The sequence below is a fragment of the Phoenix dactylifera genome, chromosome 13 (genome assembly GCF_051530095.1).
Source record: "Phoenix dactylifera cultivar Ajwa chromosome 13, Ajwa_hap1_PhDact_Kaust_v1.1, whole genome shotgun sequence".
Lineage (NCBI taxonomy): Eukaryota > Viridiplantae > Streptophyta > Magnoliopsida > Arecales > Arecaceae > Phoenix > Phoenix dactylifera.
Genome location: NC_143202.1, coordinates 23,880,202 through 23,898,467, shown reverse-complemented (window position 1 = coordinate 23,898,467; position 18,266 = coordinate 23,880,202). Strand labels below are relative to the sequence as shown.

The following is an 18,266-nucleotide window of genomic DNA, read 5'->3' as shown; positions in this document are numbered from 1 at the left end:
ATATCATGGGAACCATCTCCACAGCAGTGGGTGTAAGATTAATACCAATGGATCTTATCATCCCCAAGTGAAGAGATGGGAGGCAGAGGTAGACTGAAAAAACTAGATTTTAATTGTCTTAGAATGCTGACAGGATTATTTTGACAATTTGTTGAATATAGATGAAATTCTGAGTTGCAGGCCTCAATGTTTGGTTTTCTGTTCTCTGCAATACAATATAGCTATATAGTCCTAATTAGCTTCATATTCAGAATCTAGCATGCAGACCATTAATCTTTTACTTATCTTATAATCCAAATACATACCTAGAGTATGTTCAAAGCGGCAATATTATCGATTCGTTCCCCCTATATCAATTCAATATCATATCTGGTTGCCTGCAATTACTTGATTCGGCATCGACTCGACTAAGAGATTCTGGCTCATGAGATCCATATTTCTGGATGATCAAATATTGGAACAAATTGTAAGAAGTTGGAGATTATGCATGTAAATCGATCTCAACCAGGCTGAAAAACTCAGCCCTATCTGAATCCCAAGACCTAGCGTTACTCATTTTAGGACTCAATATCACATATGTTAGCTGTGCATATCAATCAAGCTCAGATGTAGGCATGTTTATCTTACATCAAGCACTTTTCAAGGTGTGAAGTGAAAGGCAGAACTTTGTAGTCATGGAAAGATGTCTTCAACAATGGTACAAATTTGCTAATTCCAACAGCATATTAACACTCTTTTTTTTTTTTTTTTTGCTCTAAAACAATACATTAACACTTTAGTCAACTTAATCTTGTCCAGTAGTGCATACATGCACCCCAAATTTCAGGCTGTTAGCAAGCTTTAGGTGGGCCAGCTCTTTTTTTCAAAAAAGAAGAAGAAGAAGGAGAAAAAACACCAAAAAAAAAAAAAGTGGGCCAGAATTATTATTTTTATTGGGCCAGGCTTGATGCCGAGACCATGGGCCGGAATTAACTCCCAAGATCATAATTTGATCCCAAGAAATCATGAACCTCGGAAACCGGAGAAACCGGACAGATACCCAACGGCATGCTAAATTTCAAAACTAACGGCCGGCAAAGGTGACACCCTTTTATCTTTAAATTTTTCCTTTCTCACCTCAGTTTCAATCAAAATCTATTAAAAAAAATCCTACTACATGGTTAATTAACCATCTTTTCTTGCTAAAACTGAGTTTTTCATTGTTTTTGTGATGCTTATTAGAAGCATCAATGACAAGAGAGTAAGAAGGGAAAAAAAAAACTAATAGATTGGAGATAACATGAAGTAATAAGCACACTTTCACACCTTTTTTCTGTCCAATAAAAAAGGATAATTTCTTTTTATATCATGTTCTTATGAAGCAACGAAAGCAAGCTCCATTTGGAGGAGTTCAGAAGCTACATGCCTATATCAAGGAGGACAGTTAAAACAGAGATACCATTAAGATCTACTCTTCTCCAGCCGTTACCATCATTCTAAGAGGACTAGGCCCAAGCTTTTTCCTTCTCATGGCATTCCTCTTTCTCATGAATTCCATCTGGTTCCTCCTCCTCAGCTGCATCATTGCTTCCTCTTCCACCACAAATCTCCTCATCAAGGTGTCGTCGGTTAACGACTTCCCCCTGAACACTCTCCGACCTTCCACCGAGGTTCTTGCGTTCATGACTCTATCAGGAGCCACAAAAGATTTCGATCTCGACAAACTGCAGCTCCTTCTTTGAGGGACGTCGGCTCGAAACACCTCGTTGTAGGAAGAGATGGGAGCACAAAGACAGACTCGAGTGAATGAAGAGGCTACCTTCAGAGAAGTACATTTCCTTAGCTTCGGTTTGTTGTAGTTTGCTGGAATTCCATCAGATTTTGTTACTGGAGACTTTGTTGCATGCTTCCATAGAATCACAATCTCCATCACTCTTTGGTACCACGGCTTTCTGAAACATGAGCATCTCAGTGACCAAACGAACCCAAGAAGACAAGGACAGAGGTGTCTATGCTAGTAGTGAAACATTCAGAGAACAAGTGTTGTTCCGGCCCAAAAAAAACTTATGATGTTAATACTATGAATAAATTCAAAAAACTAGGCATGAAGGTTATAATCTACATCATGAAACGCTTGCTTATATAAAAGAAGAGGTAGATAATGGGGATTTTTGCTTGCCTTGATTGTTGAATCTTTTGATCTTGCATGAACAAGGAGTGGAGAAACATGGGATAGTTGGAGGATGAGAGTGATGGAGTTCATCTGTGGAACAGAGTGGTGTGGCTTGAACTAGAGTTTGTGAAGATATTCTGCAGTGGCAATGTGGTCCTTTACTTTCTCTTTCTTTTCTTTATTGTAGCATGCTTTTGCTTTGGCAGGATTCCTTACAATGGAGTGATAAGAGCTGACTGCTGAAAACTAGATTTGAACACCACCAGAAAAAAAGTTGAATGGCCCCCATCGAGTCCTTTAGATATGAACCACAGCAGGTTCCTTCACTAGTATAGCTGCTATTTAGGCCCCATGATCTTGTATAACAAAGCTAGTGTGGGTCAAATCCAATGACCCCAGTGGCCAATGTTGTCGGCATGACCACAAACACTAAAGATCGATCGATCGTAAACATCAAATTGGCCCGGGACCATTGTTTGTGACTGAAATATTCGATCGATGCAAGCTACACATCTATGGAGAAAAAACAAATAGAAAAGGTCGTGATGATAATTCTTATACAGCTCCAAGGATTACGATGGTTAACTATGATTAAATGCTGAAACAGAAGTAGAAACAGCAATTTTTAAAAGGGGGGAAGGCAGAAGAGTCAAAAGAGCATTGCTTTAGTAATTGCAGCATTTTCACATAAAGAATCAAAAGCTTGCAGCATTACATCTCATCCCCATCATTTTCCTCCTCTAGTTAGATGGGGAACATTCTCATTGCCTTGGTAGGAAGTATGTTGACTAGATATATGCATATCTTAGACATTGATAATTGCCAATGGATGGCATCATGATTCCCTTGGTGGTGGTGTTATGTCCAAAGGCTGAAAAAGAAGTGGAGAAAGGGAGGAAAGGGAAATGATTAATTAGACTTGGGTGCTTCAGGACACTCAAGATCTCCATATGCTTTGAAAGAAGTGTGAAAGGCTAACCAAAAGTATCAAAGTGCCAATGTATAACTTCCATTTGGCAGGGTATCGAAGTGCTAGCATACAACCCCCACCAGCAGGATAATGAGGTAACATTGTATAACCCCCATTGGCAAAATATCAAAATGCCAATATACAAGCTCTACTCATAGAGTATCGAGACATAGTTTGGTGCGATTTCAAATCCATCTTGACTCAAAACTCTTTTTTTCAAAAATATATTTCATGTTCCAAATCAAAAAGTTCATAAAGCCATGCGACATGAAAATTAATCGAGTATAATTCATATCAAAATCAATACTTCTGATCATGAATTATTTAATATTCTAGATAAGGGCATATTTAATAATTAAAAATACTAAGCATGAATTTCATAAATTGTAAATAATTTTGTATAGAAAATATTTTACAATTTGCCGATAAATCTACAAAGAGAGTTACATTAGTTATATTGCAAGTGAAATCAACCAACAGATCCAATTAATTTCGAAAATTTCTCTCGGAGACTAATATTCAAAAATTATATTTTTATCAAAATTTTACCATAATTTTTTAAAAATAAAAACTTTAAGTTCCAACATCCTCATAGGGTTGGCCAAGCGGTAATGTTTGACGTCCCGATCGATTCGATATAAGTCATACAATTGATCTATTATGAATTAAAAATTATATTAGAATGCAAATAACACTATAAAAAATATTGATGGTGCAATCTAGTGGTACCTCGCCTAGGCCGGGGTTGGGGCCGGTACACCATCTGGCGACCATAGATCAGGACCCGCTTCATTAGGATCAATCAAAATCATTAGGAAGAGCCCTTTACTGGATCCAACAACCTCAGAGAGCGTAGAAAGAAAAAATCCACGTAGAGAGAGAAATAAGGAGTGTGTGATGAAGAGAGAGAAGAGAGAAAAAGAAAGCCTTTCTCTCCAACAAGAAAATAAGTGGGTTATTGACTTGACTGCTGGTTAGAGGAGCAATGATCAGCAACTGAGCAGCAGTTAGTGGCAAAGAAATAAACCTAAAAAAAGTTTAGCCAAAGAAGGGACTTTTTTGGCTTAATCGTTTTTTAGATCCCAGCCTTCTCGCCGGTGGCTAGGACTTTGGCACAGGCCAAAGGCCGACACAAAGGAGAGATTGAGGACCTTAACAATGAACTCTAGCGGCAGAAATGACCAAAACAAAGAAGAGAAGACGACCAAAATAGGGGAAAGAATAGGGATTTTCTTTTGATTGATTTTCAAGACCTAAAGAGGGTGGAGTAAGCAAGGAAAAAGAGGATCCGGGCTTTACATCGGCTCCGACAAGCTCTCTGGCCCCAATTTCTAGGGGGCACAATGCTAGAAATCGGCAAGCTCAAGAGAGAAGAAGAATGAGGAAGAAGAGGGATTACTTAAGGTGGAGGGTCATAGAGGGATGGGGAGGCTTTCATATAGAGAAACCCTAAAATTCCGCTCGAGTTCGGTGGCCTTAAGACTCCGATCCTAGTTGGAGTCCTTAGAGAGGAAGAAGACTCACATCTTCCCAATGGGAGTCTTCTACCGTCCGTCACATGCAGGGCATGTGCAAGGCCAATCTGGATGAGTCTGGCCGGTCAAGTGGACCAGGCTAGATCAGGCCATTTCGCATATAGTGGTCGCAACCTAATGCAATACACAGAGGTTAGGTGGATATTGTGTAGGGCCAAGTATGGTTTAGCCATTACATGACTGCCATGCAAGTACAGGTAAGTGAGAGGGTGGTGGAGCTAGGGGGTTTAGCTTTTCACCTACTAGTAATGTATCAGTAACAATACTTAAAAATAAGATTCTGATAGAGTAGGGCTTCAACAAAAAAAAGTTTCTATTCTTCAATACGGACCGATAGATGACAAGAAGTGAAAAACACATAAGAATATCACATAATGGTTTCAGTTATGAACATAGAAAATATGCAGAATTTCCAATAGAATATTATGGGTTCTACAGTTACATACATCTGATTCTCATCCAGATAAATGAAGTAGACATGAAATTTGAATTTAAAGTTTGAAACCACTAAGCAGCCTCCCATATTGATGTGATTTAACTAAAAATATCTGGAATGGAAGACAAAATTAAGTTTCTAAACTGATTTTAAAAAATAGATTTTTCTTGTTGCATTTGTAGACATCTAATATTGGTAGCTAGAATCTTCTACGTAGGATAATGCCACTGCTTTAGAATTTTCTCGGAATCTTGACCCCACTTCACTTCCCAAAAGTTGTCTTATTAAAAACGTTTCGAGAGTATCTGCTTCCCCGCAGTCGCTCTTGATTCTGGCAACTAAGCTTCTAACTTGGGGTGAGGAGGGGCAATTAAAAGTTGCAGAGAAAATAATGCAAAACACCTGCTTAAAAGTGGAAACTGTGTACAGGCCACTGAAAGCGCAAATTGGGGTCTACAAGACATGGCAAGCAGCTTGTTTAACAATCCTGCCAACCAACCCCCTTGATATCTCTTCCTACATCCACAATATGTACACCTGTTACTATGAAGTATATATCCTGCAAAAAAACACTCCCTAGTTCTACCGAAGTATCCAAAGTAGATTTGCCCAACAAAACTCATAAACACTGACGAGACACCGTTCAAGTGCATGCTCTCATCTCTTCGAGGCCTTATGACTCCATTAGCAGGCAATCGCTACTTCCTGAGCTGCCAATAGCAGAAGCCGCATCTCGAACTTGAAGCTTTACGCTATGGGATCCTATATACTCCAATACTTCAATACACTCCTGCAGATCAGAGTCACTTGCCAACATCACCCACTCTTCCTCGTCATCCATGTACTTGAGCTGGAATGTCCCAGCCAACAATCTGAATCTCTTTCCAACTTCCTCAAACAAACGGTGGCAACCCATGGATGGCAAGAACTTAAACCTCACAGTGTCATCTTTATAAGTAGCCTTCACTGTGATGGCTGATCCACTTACAGTAACAGCTGCCATACTATTAGAGCTTTTCACAAAAGTTGGGTGACTTGATGCACTGCCATTGGAAGAGTCTGTCATGCTGGAAGAAGAAGGATGGCTGTGTTCTATGATTCCGTCATCAGCATATATTTTAGCATTCATTTCATCCACTGCTTCTGTAGAACTTGAGCCTCTTAACATAATCTGACATTCAAGGCTCTGTAAAGTCGAGCCACCTTTGCCAAATGCATGTTGGCAGCCTGTTTCTTTTGTAAGATATGAACTACGGAAAATATCTTTGGAATTTGTTGGCCATGAAGGTGTACCTTCAGTGTTAGCCTGCTGCAATAGTCCATCAGCACAAGTAGACTTGCACTCATTGCTGCAGCCATCTGAGGGAACATGGAGTTCAGACCCTTCACATTTATGCACATTAGGGAGTTTTAATTGGCTCAAAGTCTCTTGTTGGCGACCATCAAGAGAAGAGTAGTTTGGTTCTGATTTCCCAATAGATGGTTCAGCTGCAACTTGAGGAGCAGAAGATGCAGGCAAACAATCTCGACCAGATGGCTCCAAGGTTATCATTGATGGTTTTTCAGGCAAAGAGACCGCAGCAACAAGACACCCAGCAGCAGGATCATAATTTAATGCTCCCTCCACTCCCTGCACAGAGTTAATCACAGTTTGGATCTTCTTCAGTGAACGGTTGACCTTGTTAATCTTACGAGATGGCCATCTTAAAATCCCATGCTGTCTGCATATCCTTTTCAGTGTTGTTGGACAAACTGCCAAAGTGACGATCATACTATATCAATGAAACAATCTCCAACCCTTATTTTAAATTCAACTAATAAATCTGCAGTTAATTTTCTCCAGCTATAACTATGAAACTTAAGGTTTCTTCTTAAGACTTTTTTAAGCTACGAACATGCTTTCCGTTAAAATGGAACTACTAATGCACTAATACAGATGGACAGAAAAACTAACCTCCAATGCTTTTTGCAGCATCCTTGAGACTACAAGGAAAGTATCGCTGAAGAACACTTAAGCTAATATTCTTCTCAGTTGTACTGCGCTTTTTTTCCAGATGCCTCGTCGAGCTAGACTTTGACTGCAACATAGAATTGAGATGCTGCAATTGAATCATATGAAATAAATACTCTAAAATTCTACATTATAACCGTAACATCACATGCTATCAATGGAATGAAAACTCTCTTAGTATATTTTCTTCCACTTATCACTCATCTCAACCAAATTCATAGAAATAGCACAGAGCAAATATAGTTGTCCATACTAAATATGCTACTGAAGGGTAGTGTTACTCATCCCACAACCAAGGATTTAGGTCCCACTGAAACAGGACAGTAATATTGGTATCGTGTCATTCTAATAAAAAACGAGGACCCAAGACACATGTAGGACATCAGTCAGTTAATAGGCTGGTATGTCCCTCCTACACCGACAAAAACCGGTCAAGACCGGCTGGCAGGTACCAAGGCCAGTTCAACTGGTACCATGCATGACCCGACGGGGTTGCTTGATTTTGAAATAAAATCGAGAAAGAGAGCAGTGTGAGGCCACTCTCTCTTTCTCTTTATCTTGGTCATGGGAGGGAAGAGCAGGCAAAGACCGAAAAGAGAGAGGGAGGGAGAGAGAGTGGAGAAGGGTGAGGAGAAAGGAGGGCATGTCCAGCCTGCCTGCCCTCACAATGATTGAGCCTCCTCAACGCCGGAGCATATACCCATCATTGACTAAAAGACATATTAATATTAAACATTACTAAGAAAAACATCACTAAATTCCTTTTTTTTTTTGAGAAGATATCATCATTAAGTTCTTAAAATAACATCAATATGAAGTCAAAAATTATGTATTTACATGCATACATTCACATCAACTGTACATAATCAAGTTGCTGAATGCTATTTTCTAATTCTGAAAAATTTAACACTTGGTACGAGTGTCTGACACCATCTCTTGCACCAAAAACCCAAGTAACATAACTCTGCTCCTCCTTAACTTCATTCTCATATATTCTACATACGTTTGCTTAGTTTCTTAATCTGTTATGCACAGGATTACTTAATCTCCCTCATTTGCTTTTATGCTAGTAAACCAAATTTCAAAAATTAAAATTTTATTATCTCAAAGCCCACTTTGCTAGCCTAGAATTCCAGATATTTCACCTAAAATAAAACATTTCAATTGAACCCCCATCTATTGGACTCATTCCAAGCACTTCGATTTGGACTTCAACCAGACACAATGCATTTAAAGTGAAACAAACTAAAATGGGTCGGAATATGTTTCAACCAATTATGATCTCATGTTTCAGATCTCAGTGATAAATGCCAAAAATAACTGAGGAAACATGTATATTACATATCTTAAAAGTATAAGAACCAGCAAGAGTGCAAAATAGTGATAAGAACCAAGAAACAACAAATCATGTGGTAATGAAATGTTATATGTTATTGATATCAGAGTTCAGGATCAATAAACACTGAGAAAAGTTTAGAGTTCTACATACGCCTCATAAGGCTTCCTCTATATCTAATCTCTTATCTGGGGCTAGAAAGCATTATCCATGCACGTGTGTGTGTCATGAGGCAACTAATCCAGAAATCTAAGGTCATTACATATTTTGAGGAAGGAATTAAGATGGTTAAACCATTCTATTCACGGACACTTAGAGTATTTCTTAGAACAATGTGACAAGAAGAAGAAGATTAAGACTGAGACCACCACCTGCTCGTGAAAAGCACTTCCTCCATGCTCATTAGATCTCATAATTTGATTTTCAAAAGGCTTCTCAGTAGTTAGTTCATTATCACTGTCCAGTTGAGAGCACTTTGCAGATAAATCAGTTGATGAGGAACCTATTCCTTCTCCCCTGTTAATGCCTACTCTGGTTATATCAGCTCCAAATATTTCAGCATCCGAGACGGTTCTCAAACTCTTACAAATTGTCTTCATGGTACCTGAAAGGTTGTTTAACAACAGTTGTTGTTCTTCACTACCTCTGCAACTGACTGGAAGAAAGAACTCAAGTATGTAATCATCATTTCCAGTATATGTGCTCCTAAGCCTGATTGCAACAGCAGCACACAAACCATACTTACGGGCGTGATGTGCAAGTGGATACTCGCATATGTCATAATCTTTTACATCGGGAGAGAAGAAGGGGTGGTTTGATTGAAGTGCTTTTCCAGCAATTCCCTGTCCTTTCTCAAGGTCATGTTGAGCACAAGCATGAAGAAAACTCTGCATTCTTGTATCATTGACATAACAGGCCGTTTCCTGGATGCGGAGCATAGTTTTTTTCCTCAAACTTGACTGTACATTCTGAACATCATCTTCCATGCACTCATCTATACTTCCACAATCAATAAAAAAGGGAATCCACGTAAGTGCCAAAGGTAACATATGCGCAAGACTAACAGCTCTCAGAACATCCAGTATCTCTGTGAATGCGGATTTCTGACTTTTTGTGAGATTCTGCACATTGAGGAAACATGCTAAGAAAATAGAGAACAATAGCAGTTAAAAAGCAACAACTAAGAAAAGTTTTTCTTTTTTATCATAATAATAACATGATTACAGTGTGGAATTAATTAGCACCTGTTGATGAGTCCGGGTTTTCGTGGTCTTTAAATTTACAGCCTGCAAAATGCAATAAAGGAAGTATTTTCAGATATGACTATGCATTTGTACACAAACATGCTGAGCTATACAAATATGTTTCTGTTCAACAGATGTAGATCTGATTAAATGTACTTAACTATAGATAGGCTTGTCCTTACATGGTCATTGTGATTAGCAGCGCATGACAGGGAACATATAGACATGCACAGACAACAATCTTCCAGATACACCTAGGAAACCTAACAACCACTATTTTTGCTACAATAAAACATGAAATTGGCAGAGCAAACACCACAAGTAATGCATAATTAACAAAAGACTCCACCTTTTATTGACCAAAAATATGAATTCATGTGTGCACATGCCAATATCGATCACATACGTTATCCTCTGTCCGCCTAAATGTTACCAATAAGACTTGTTAGCTGTGATATTCCATATGCTGTGGAAAATCTGCAGAATGTTGAACGAGCAAAGATATATACAAACATGTCACTGACATGATTCTAATGAGGATCTGTTTATGACTATGCTCTATCCACCTGATACTAAAACATAAACAGAAAATTAATATTTAAGAGTGAGAAACCAGCACTGACCTCCAAGGCATGGCAAACATTGTCCATCTCCATATCGAAATCAAGTTTCTCCCTTGTCATAACAAGCTCAAGCACTGCACAACACGAAGCTTTAGAGGGATCAAACACTGGAACTGCAATCGATCCACGGACGTCATGTCTAACTGCATGGTCTACCCTCAAGTACTCGAACCTATTATAATAGGCAACGTTTGGGGTCCACTCTGGTTTTCCGGAGATGAATACACGTCCAGGAAGCCCAGGAAACAAGCCAGGCGCTTCCTTTGCTGCAAATGTAAACTGCCTTGAAATTTCACGATAGCCAGCAAGACTTTGGTCCGGCAGAAATGGCTGCTCAGAGGTACTCAACATGTACAGATCACCTCGTTTGATGGGCATCCAAACCTGAGCAAGAATTCCACCACATGAAGACTCCTTAAACAAGGACAGTGCTCTGAGCATCCTCTCAGGAAGTGAAAAACCTGCGATGGGCTTGGGAACAAAGCTGGTTCCCTCGCCAGAAATGTCATCAAAAGCAAAATAACTACTGCTCATGTTTATTCCCTCCAACCCTGAACAATTAGGGGAGAACACAAATTGCATGCTGGTCCTTGGGGAAGCCACCTCCCTGCTGCTAGAACAAGCATCAGCTGAGACGTTGCCATCCCCCGTAAAGGCATCATTTCCTTGTGCCGCCGAGATTTTAGGCAGTCCGTTGGAGACCCAATTCCTGGGCATCAACTGAGCAGCAGCCGAGTAGCTTAGCGCAGAGCAAACCTGGTCTGCAGTTGAAGGACTGAAAGGTTCACCAAAACCATCATAGTTCGCGAGTGCCAAAAAGCCAAACGGATCCTCTGCACTCCCAGTCCCGCTATCAATGGGCGAAAAACCATCCATCTTCTCTTTCTGGTAGACTAAATGACCAATTTTTCACTCCTCTGAGCTGGTATAGTAATCAACACAAAATGAAATCTTTCATCTTCGGCACAGGGATTTCTATACAAAAGAGCCGGATTCCCTCGTCTTAACAGAGGAAAACCCAGCTACCTCTTACTCAAAAATCTCTCCAACTTTGCGTTAGAGACCGATTCCCACAGAAAAAGGGTGCTGAAAACGCTGCAACCACGGCTTTCTCGGCCCGCCCGTTTCGAAACCCAACAAGACCTCCAATTTCAAATCCTCGGACCATTATCCGACCAGAAAATCAAATCTTTACAATGAAAAAGAACTTTTTCTTGCTGAAACAAATCCTAGAACACCAAACCGACTGTGCTAGCTCAATCCAATCCGCGAAACGAGTCACATAATCCTCTACTTCTCGGAGCCGGACCTCCAACCAAACCACCGCTGATCCGGGGGCCAAAAGCGAAGCCCTAGCTGGTCCCGGAAGTGGAGCAGTGGAAGAACTGAGGAGCTGGCCGGAGATTGACACCCTAGAGGAGGAGGAGAAGAAGAATTCGGGACGACAACGGCTCAGTAGATGGCGGATTCTCCGTTTTCTCTGCAACGGATTCCACTGTTTGGTTAGCATTCGGCCCCGTGGAATTAACTACATACGGCGAAAAGATGGAGGAGAATTTTTGTGGTGTGAGGGAAAACACGGTGGCGGACGCAAACGACTTCTGGCAGCGTCAGCGGTGTAGAATTGCGGCGGGCGTCGAAAAATGCACCCAAAGGCGCCTTGAATTGCTATAAGCCCAACTTCTTTATTTATATATAGGATTTTTTTTTTTTTTTGGCATGAATACACCTCCCAATATTTAAATTTACGTGAGTATTCTTCTAAAATTTATATTTATTTCTGTACTCTCATAAAACACTGTTTTTGTATATATACCCAAGTGGTTCCAACACCATTAATAAAAATATATATATTATTTTAATTAAAAACTTGAAAAAAATATATATATTATTTTAATTAAAAACTCGAAATTACTTTTTTGTTCTCCACCACGATTGTCTTATAAATATTTTTTTTGCACATTTATCCATTAAGGATATTTTAGTCATTTTAATTTGAAAACCGTCAATTTTTTAATAGCGTTAGATGGCATGGGTACATATGCAAAAATAAGAATAAAAAAAAGTGTAGAATAGCAAAACAAGTGTTTTATAAGGAAATACATATGAATATCAATTTAAAAGGGTATTCATGCAAAATTTAATATTTAGAAGGGTATTTGTGCAAAAAAAATCTTCATATATATATATATATATGGCAAAAAACCATCATAGAAGAAAATTATTGTGCACTGATTTGAGATTTGTGCAAATATGAATAATCTGGATCATCTAAGCGGGCACTTTGAGATTTGAGCAAGTGGATAAATCATCTAGATCAATTATATGGTCGTTTTGAGAACTTGGCAGGTGGATGGAAGATTCTTGTTATGCCCTCGTTTTGAGCTACGTTCGAATGGATAAGCAAAACAATTTAATTATAATATACTTTATAATATAAAAAATAATAATTTGGTCATAACAAAGTTTTATATTATGATGGCCATGTGTCAGCGAGTCTGAAGATGAACGGCAGAATAGAAGAGATTTATTTGAAATTTTTTAAAGAAGAGGGTGCTTTTGAATTAGCTCAAAGTTGAGTGATCTCGCTGTAATTTTATTAAAATTAAAATATTATGACTAATTTAGTCATATAAAAAATAACAACAGTTCGGTTGCGGCGACGAGATACCGGAGACGTGGCGAGGTTTGGCCTGGGGATGAATCTGGAATCTCCAGCACAAGATTCCAATCCACTGTTCGGCGGGCAAGTCCTCTCCCCTCCTGGAAAACCACAGCCATCACCCCTAGTTTTCCTCCGAAGCCCCACTTGGCAAATTGTTTAAGACCAAAGAATGGAAAAATGGACCGCATGCTAGTGAGAGAAAGTTGACCTAGGGTTTGGTGCTATTTCAAAAAGAAAAAATACTAAAAATATTGCTATTATATTAAGTATTGCAATTAATTTAATGTTAGATTGAGAGAGATGAGATGCCAAGCTCTCCCTTAATCTTCACTTATTTCATTTCCATATTTCTATATAGTATTATTGTGGTATAACGGACCCCATAGAAATTGTTATTAATTGTTATAATAGTTACATGTCATTATTTGCCTTAATATATCCTATTTTCAAGTTTTTAGCATTAACATGATAATTATTATAAGTATTTGATAGAGATAACAAGAATTGATGAAAAAAAAACAGCATCATTTTTTTTTTCATTTGCTATTCATAATGAATAAAATATTTTCATACCATACAATCTCTTTTGGTATGTAATACATAATCAGGGATGGCTCTTATAGTGTCATAACAACTGTTATTTTAAACCCGGCATCCTTTTAGCCTCTTGATCAACTTTATTTAAAGCCATCCATTTATTAAACTCAAGGGTTTTGGACTGGATTAGACTTCCATCTAGATAAAATTTATTCTGATCAAGTTTGATTAGATTATAATAGAGCTAAGCATATTTTTATTCTATGTTTATATCTAATTATCCATCCATCCATCCATCCAATTACCCATCTATCTATTCCATATATAGGCAAACTAATTTTTATTATTGCAGGTAAATTCGCAAGTATGGATCGGAATTAAATTCAAGCTAAATTATCAAAAAATAAGCAACACTGTTGCGATGGGCAGGGAGAATAATAAAATGAGAAGAAAAAAAAGAAAAGAATGAGCGAAGAACAAGAACACACAAGAGTACACAATATTTATATAGTTTGGTCTATTGGACCTATGTCCACAGGTAGAAAAAATGCAAAAGCTTTGCTATAAAAAAATTGGAGATTACACATTACAAGCTTACCTCATAAACTCTAGTTCTCGATACATCCGATCTCTAAGACACTCAATTGCTTTCTTCCCTTTGGGTTGCAAGGAATATATATAATAGAGCAAATCAATTTGGACTCGAACTATTATTCCTACAGTAATCAAGTTAGGACAATATATAACTGGTGTCCTAAGTTAATGTAAACATAAGTTGGTATCTTAAGTCGATCTTCTAGAACTAATGTGACTCGACCTTCTAGCACTTGTAAACTTAAGACATACTCAACAAATCTCCACCTTGACTTGAAGTTTACCAAGTTAAATATATCAAAACCTTTCTCACCGTCTCTTCCACACATGCCCTAAGAGTATCAACCTATACAAACACCAATCAAGTCCAAGCAATGCTTGAACTTGTTAATTGAAAGTGACTCAATCTCTTTAATCATGGCTGTGATCCATTCTGTAGACTCTTTGTTGTAATACATCTTGATATGAGGAATGTTCCTTACCATCAACTCTTTCAGCTACTCCAAAAGTATAAGCAACCATGTCTGCATATTGTGAAGATGATCTAATCTGCCTCTTCTCCTTCCTAGTAGTAATATTGTACTATTATTATTGTTATGATGCATTATTCTGTATAGAATCATGCATCTCTATCTCATTGGGTTGAATTGGAGAGTTTTATGACACTATTCCTGGAGCTTCAACATTAAGCTCCATCTGTTTACCAACACCATGGCTATAATTGCACCATCAAATTCCTTCTTATGGTTTAACATAGCAAACTTATCAAAAGTAACATATCTAATAATAATAATTTTGGATGACCTAGAACTATATGTACACCTTATACTATATCCCTTCACCTTATTGCATAACCTAGAATATGCATCTTTTTGCCCTCGGTTCAAATTTACCATCATTCATATGAACATATGTAGAGAAATAAATATTCTCAAATCAGAATAATTAACATAGTGATCAGACCATATCTCATACGGACTATTGTACTAGAAAATTTATCACCTTATTGCAGTTGATGGAAACCAATTTATCAAGTACCGTGCCTAGAAAATTTTGTCGAGTCCAACATTTGAGAGCATATAGCAAACTCCCTTTATGAGCATCCTATTCATTTATTCTACAACTCCATTCTGCTATGGTGTTCCTTGTACAAGGATGGAGTATAGCAAACTCCCTTCATTCTTGCAGAACTCATCAAATTTACCCGAGTAGTACTCCAATCCATTATCGGTTCTTAGCATTTTAATCTTTTTTTTGGGCCTACTTGTCAACCAAGATTTTCTACTATTTGAATTTGAAAAATACTCTATCCTTGTGCTTCAGAAAATATATTATGTCCTTTTTAAAATAATCATCAATGAACGTCTGAAAATAATAATATCTACTTATCGATGCAACTGGAGAGGGACCCAGAGGTCTAATTAGATGCAATCCAACATGCCTTTTGTATTGTGAATACCAGTACTGAACTTTGTCCTGCACCACTTGTCGTATACACAATATTCACATAAATTCAATTTTTCTATCTTCAGACCATCAAGGCATCTTTTGGATAGAATCATCAGCCCTCTCTCTCTCTTACATACCCTAAATGTATGCCATAATTGAGTAGCATCCGTATCTAACAACCCTTCTTTCATGTGTAGGTGATAAAGTCGATACTTAAAGTATAATCTATTTGTGGTCATATATCTGTTCTCTAATTTTAACTATAATGCAACCGTTGTCTTCTCTTTCATGACTTCTCTGAGCACCTCGTCTGCCAAACACAATTGAATTGTACTATGTGCCATCGCCAATAGCTCCTCCTTATCTCTATCGGATATGCTATTTAGAAAATTCTCTCTCTTCCAATGTCTTCCACAGCCCATGTTGCACCAAAAGGGCTCATATTTTAATTTGCTAGTTGCCAAAATTGATCGTGCCATTGAACTTCTCGATTTTGAATTTTACCATTGTCATTGTGAAACTTGAATCGAAAAGACCAAAGCTGAGATACCACTTGTTGCGACAGGTAGGGAGAATAATAAAATAAAAAGAAAAAAGAGAAAAGAACAAGAGTACACAAGAGAATACAATATTTATGTTATTCGGTCTATTGACCCTATGTCCACAAAGAGAGACAATGCAAAGCTTCACTATAAAAAAAAGAGATTATAGAATATTTGATAACCTCACAAACTCTAGCCATATACCTAATCTTTAGAACACTCCATTGCTCTCTTTCTTTAGGATTACAAAAAATACATATAATAGAATAAATCAATTTGAACTGATATTGCTGCAATAATAAAGTTAGCTCAATATATAAGTAGCGTCCTAAGTCGGTATTCTAAATCGACTTTCTAGAACTTGTAAACTTAAGGCATACTTAACAAACATAATTACAGCATAATTATTAATAGGTTTAGCCAAGTTAGTCAAGTATAGATTAAATTAGAAAGGTGATGGGCCCAGTTATAAGGGACAGTGGGAATCTCATGGGCTTTCAAAATTAATGGCATAAACTGACACGTCTTTATTTCCTTTTGAGTTTATTCTGCAGCGTAAAAGATGCACCGTAAAAAACATTCTGAGTCGTTATTCTGGATTTGGATGAGATAGGAAGAAACTTAGAGCTTGCTTGACACTGTAGAGAAGTTAGTGGTCTCAGGGTCTAGAGAAAAAGAGACAAAATAGATCTCAAGTACCTTTCACCCACTGATTTCTTAAATCTTATAACTGGTTGAACCAGTGAACCATTCAAATGGCAATTTTGCCTCCTCATAAAACAATGGCTGAGATTTTATAATCACAATAAAAAATCATAAATAAAAAAAGTACAGAAGAAAAATCTTTTGAAATAATAGAAAATATCATCACCATCAATCTGAGGGCTATTGATTGTTTTTTTAAGAGAAGAGGGGGCAATTATTTCTTATAGTAGTCAAGTTCCAATTTTTAATGTGGCACCATACCGCAAAGACATCCAGTCATATTGACACTGCTCCAATTAAAGTCAGCATAATTCATAGATAAGCTTGATATCAGATTCTATAATTGCTTCTCGTCAAGTTTTAGTCTTGCCTACCGTCCAAAGAAATATCGCTATTACTTGATGAGGGCTACTCTTTCTAAGCGTTTCAATTCTCTAGATAGCCGCCACATTATCCATTTAGGAGATAAACGACTGTCGCTCATCTAGAGCGCATGCCATGCACGAAGGCTAGAGTTTGTTTCTTCGAACTAATTCTACAACTTTTGATTTCCAATGGATGTATGCCATGTTAGTACGCTCATGCATTGCTTTCAACTGAAGCTAAAATGGTAGGTTTGACCAGTTTAAGCAGGAATATGCTTCATATCCGCACGTTCTCTTTCTCTCTCTCTCTGCGCTCGAGCACACGTACGCATGCATGTACACCTTCACCCATTGATAGGCTTCCTATAATCCCAACTAAGACCTCTTTTCTACTAGGTTGTACTTCTCTAATGAGTTATACATTCTCGAATAGCCATCATATCAACCATCTCGAAGATGAATAGCTACTACTTGTTGTGGAAAATCAATAAAAAAATTGATGACGATATCTTACCAATAAATAATGGCACATTGATTCAATCACTCATGCTGAATATGGAGCAATAAACTTTACAAGAAGACCATATATACCAGCAGTAGTTTAAGAAACAACATCACTATATTTACATGTTTAAGAATATACTCCAAAGTGCATGATGTGCAGACTAAGTATCTAAAGCATGTTTGTAGATTTAGATTTCACTGTAACCCATACAATATATATGGTAATGTGAGAGCAAATCCTTTTTTTTTTCCTTGAGGGTATTGGGACTTAAAAATACATCCACAAAAGGCAGTTTAGCTTTAAAATTTCAATTATAAAAGAAGAGTTCCGTAACAAAAGAGGAGTCCGGTGAGGATGGAATACAGCATTGAGCAAAACTGGGAGAATGATTCCAAAAAAAAATATTTTAATAATTTTTAGTAAAAACGTTGTTCCCATGGGGTCCACCTAGGGCGAGCAAGTGGGGTCCATGGATTCAACGGTCCACGCCAAACGTGGCGGAGTGGGCCCCGGCAGAGCGTACTACGCATCGGTCCGCGTTCACTCTAAAACAAAAAAAAAGACCAAGAAATAAAAGAAAAGAGAGAAAAAGTTGCG

At 37.9% G+C, this 18,266-nt stretch overlaps 2 protein-coding genes across 9 annotated transcripts; both read right to left on the bottom strand.

Moving 5' to 3' along the window:
* Positions 1-1,272: 1,272 nt before the first annotated feature.
* LOC103708586 (uncharacterized) lies at positions 1,273-4,254 on the bottom strand. Its single transcript, XM_026805200.4, has 3 exons — positions 3,852-4,254; positions 2,159-2,665; positions 1,273-1,931 (listed from the first exon to the last, which is right to left on the bottom strand). Exons 2-3 carry the CDS (start codon positions 2,206-2,208, stop codon positions 1,448-1,450), a joined length of 534 nt encoding a protein of 177 aa, XP_026661001.3. The 5' UTR covers positions 2,209-2,665; positions 3,852-4,254; the 3' UTR covers positions 1,273-1,447.
* A 1,228-nt stretch (positions 4,255-5,482) lies between these two features.
* LOC103708584 (protein NLP2-like) lies at positions 5,483-11,969 on the bottom strand. 8 transcript variants are annotated; one of them, XM_088709778.1, is made up of 7 exons: positions 11,382-11,894; positions 10,308-11,145; positions 9,685-9,726; positions 9,186-9,561; positions 8,812-9,044; positions 7,048-7,171; positions 5,483-6,845 (listed from the first exon to the last, which is right to left on the bottom strand). In XM_088709778.1, exons 2-7 carry the CDS (start codon positions 11,022-11,024, stop codon positions 5,767-5,769), a joined length of 2,571 nt encoding a protein of 856 aa, XP_088565904.1. In that variant the 5' UTR covers positions 11,025-11,145; positions 11,382-11,894; the 3' UTR covers positions 5,483-5,766. The 8 variants fall into 8 exon arrangements, with proteins under 8 accessions (XP_088565904.1, XP_088565903.1, XP_088565902.1 ...); XM_088709777.1 differs by having other exon boundaries at positions 8,812-9,561; positions 11,382-11,908; XM_088709776.1 differs by having other exon boundaries at positions 7,048-7,192; positions 8,812-9,561.
* Positions 11,970-18,266: the final 6,297 nt, after the last annotated feature.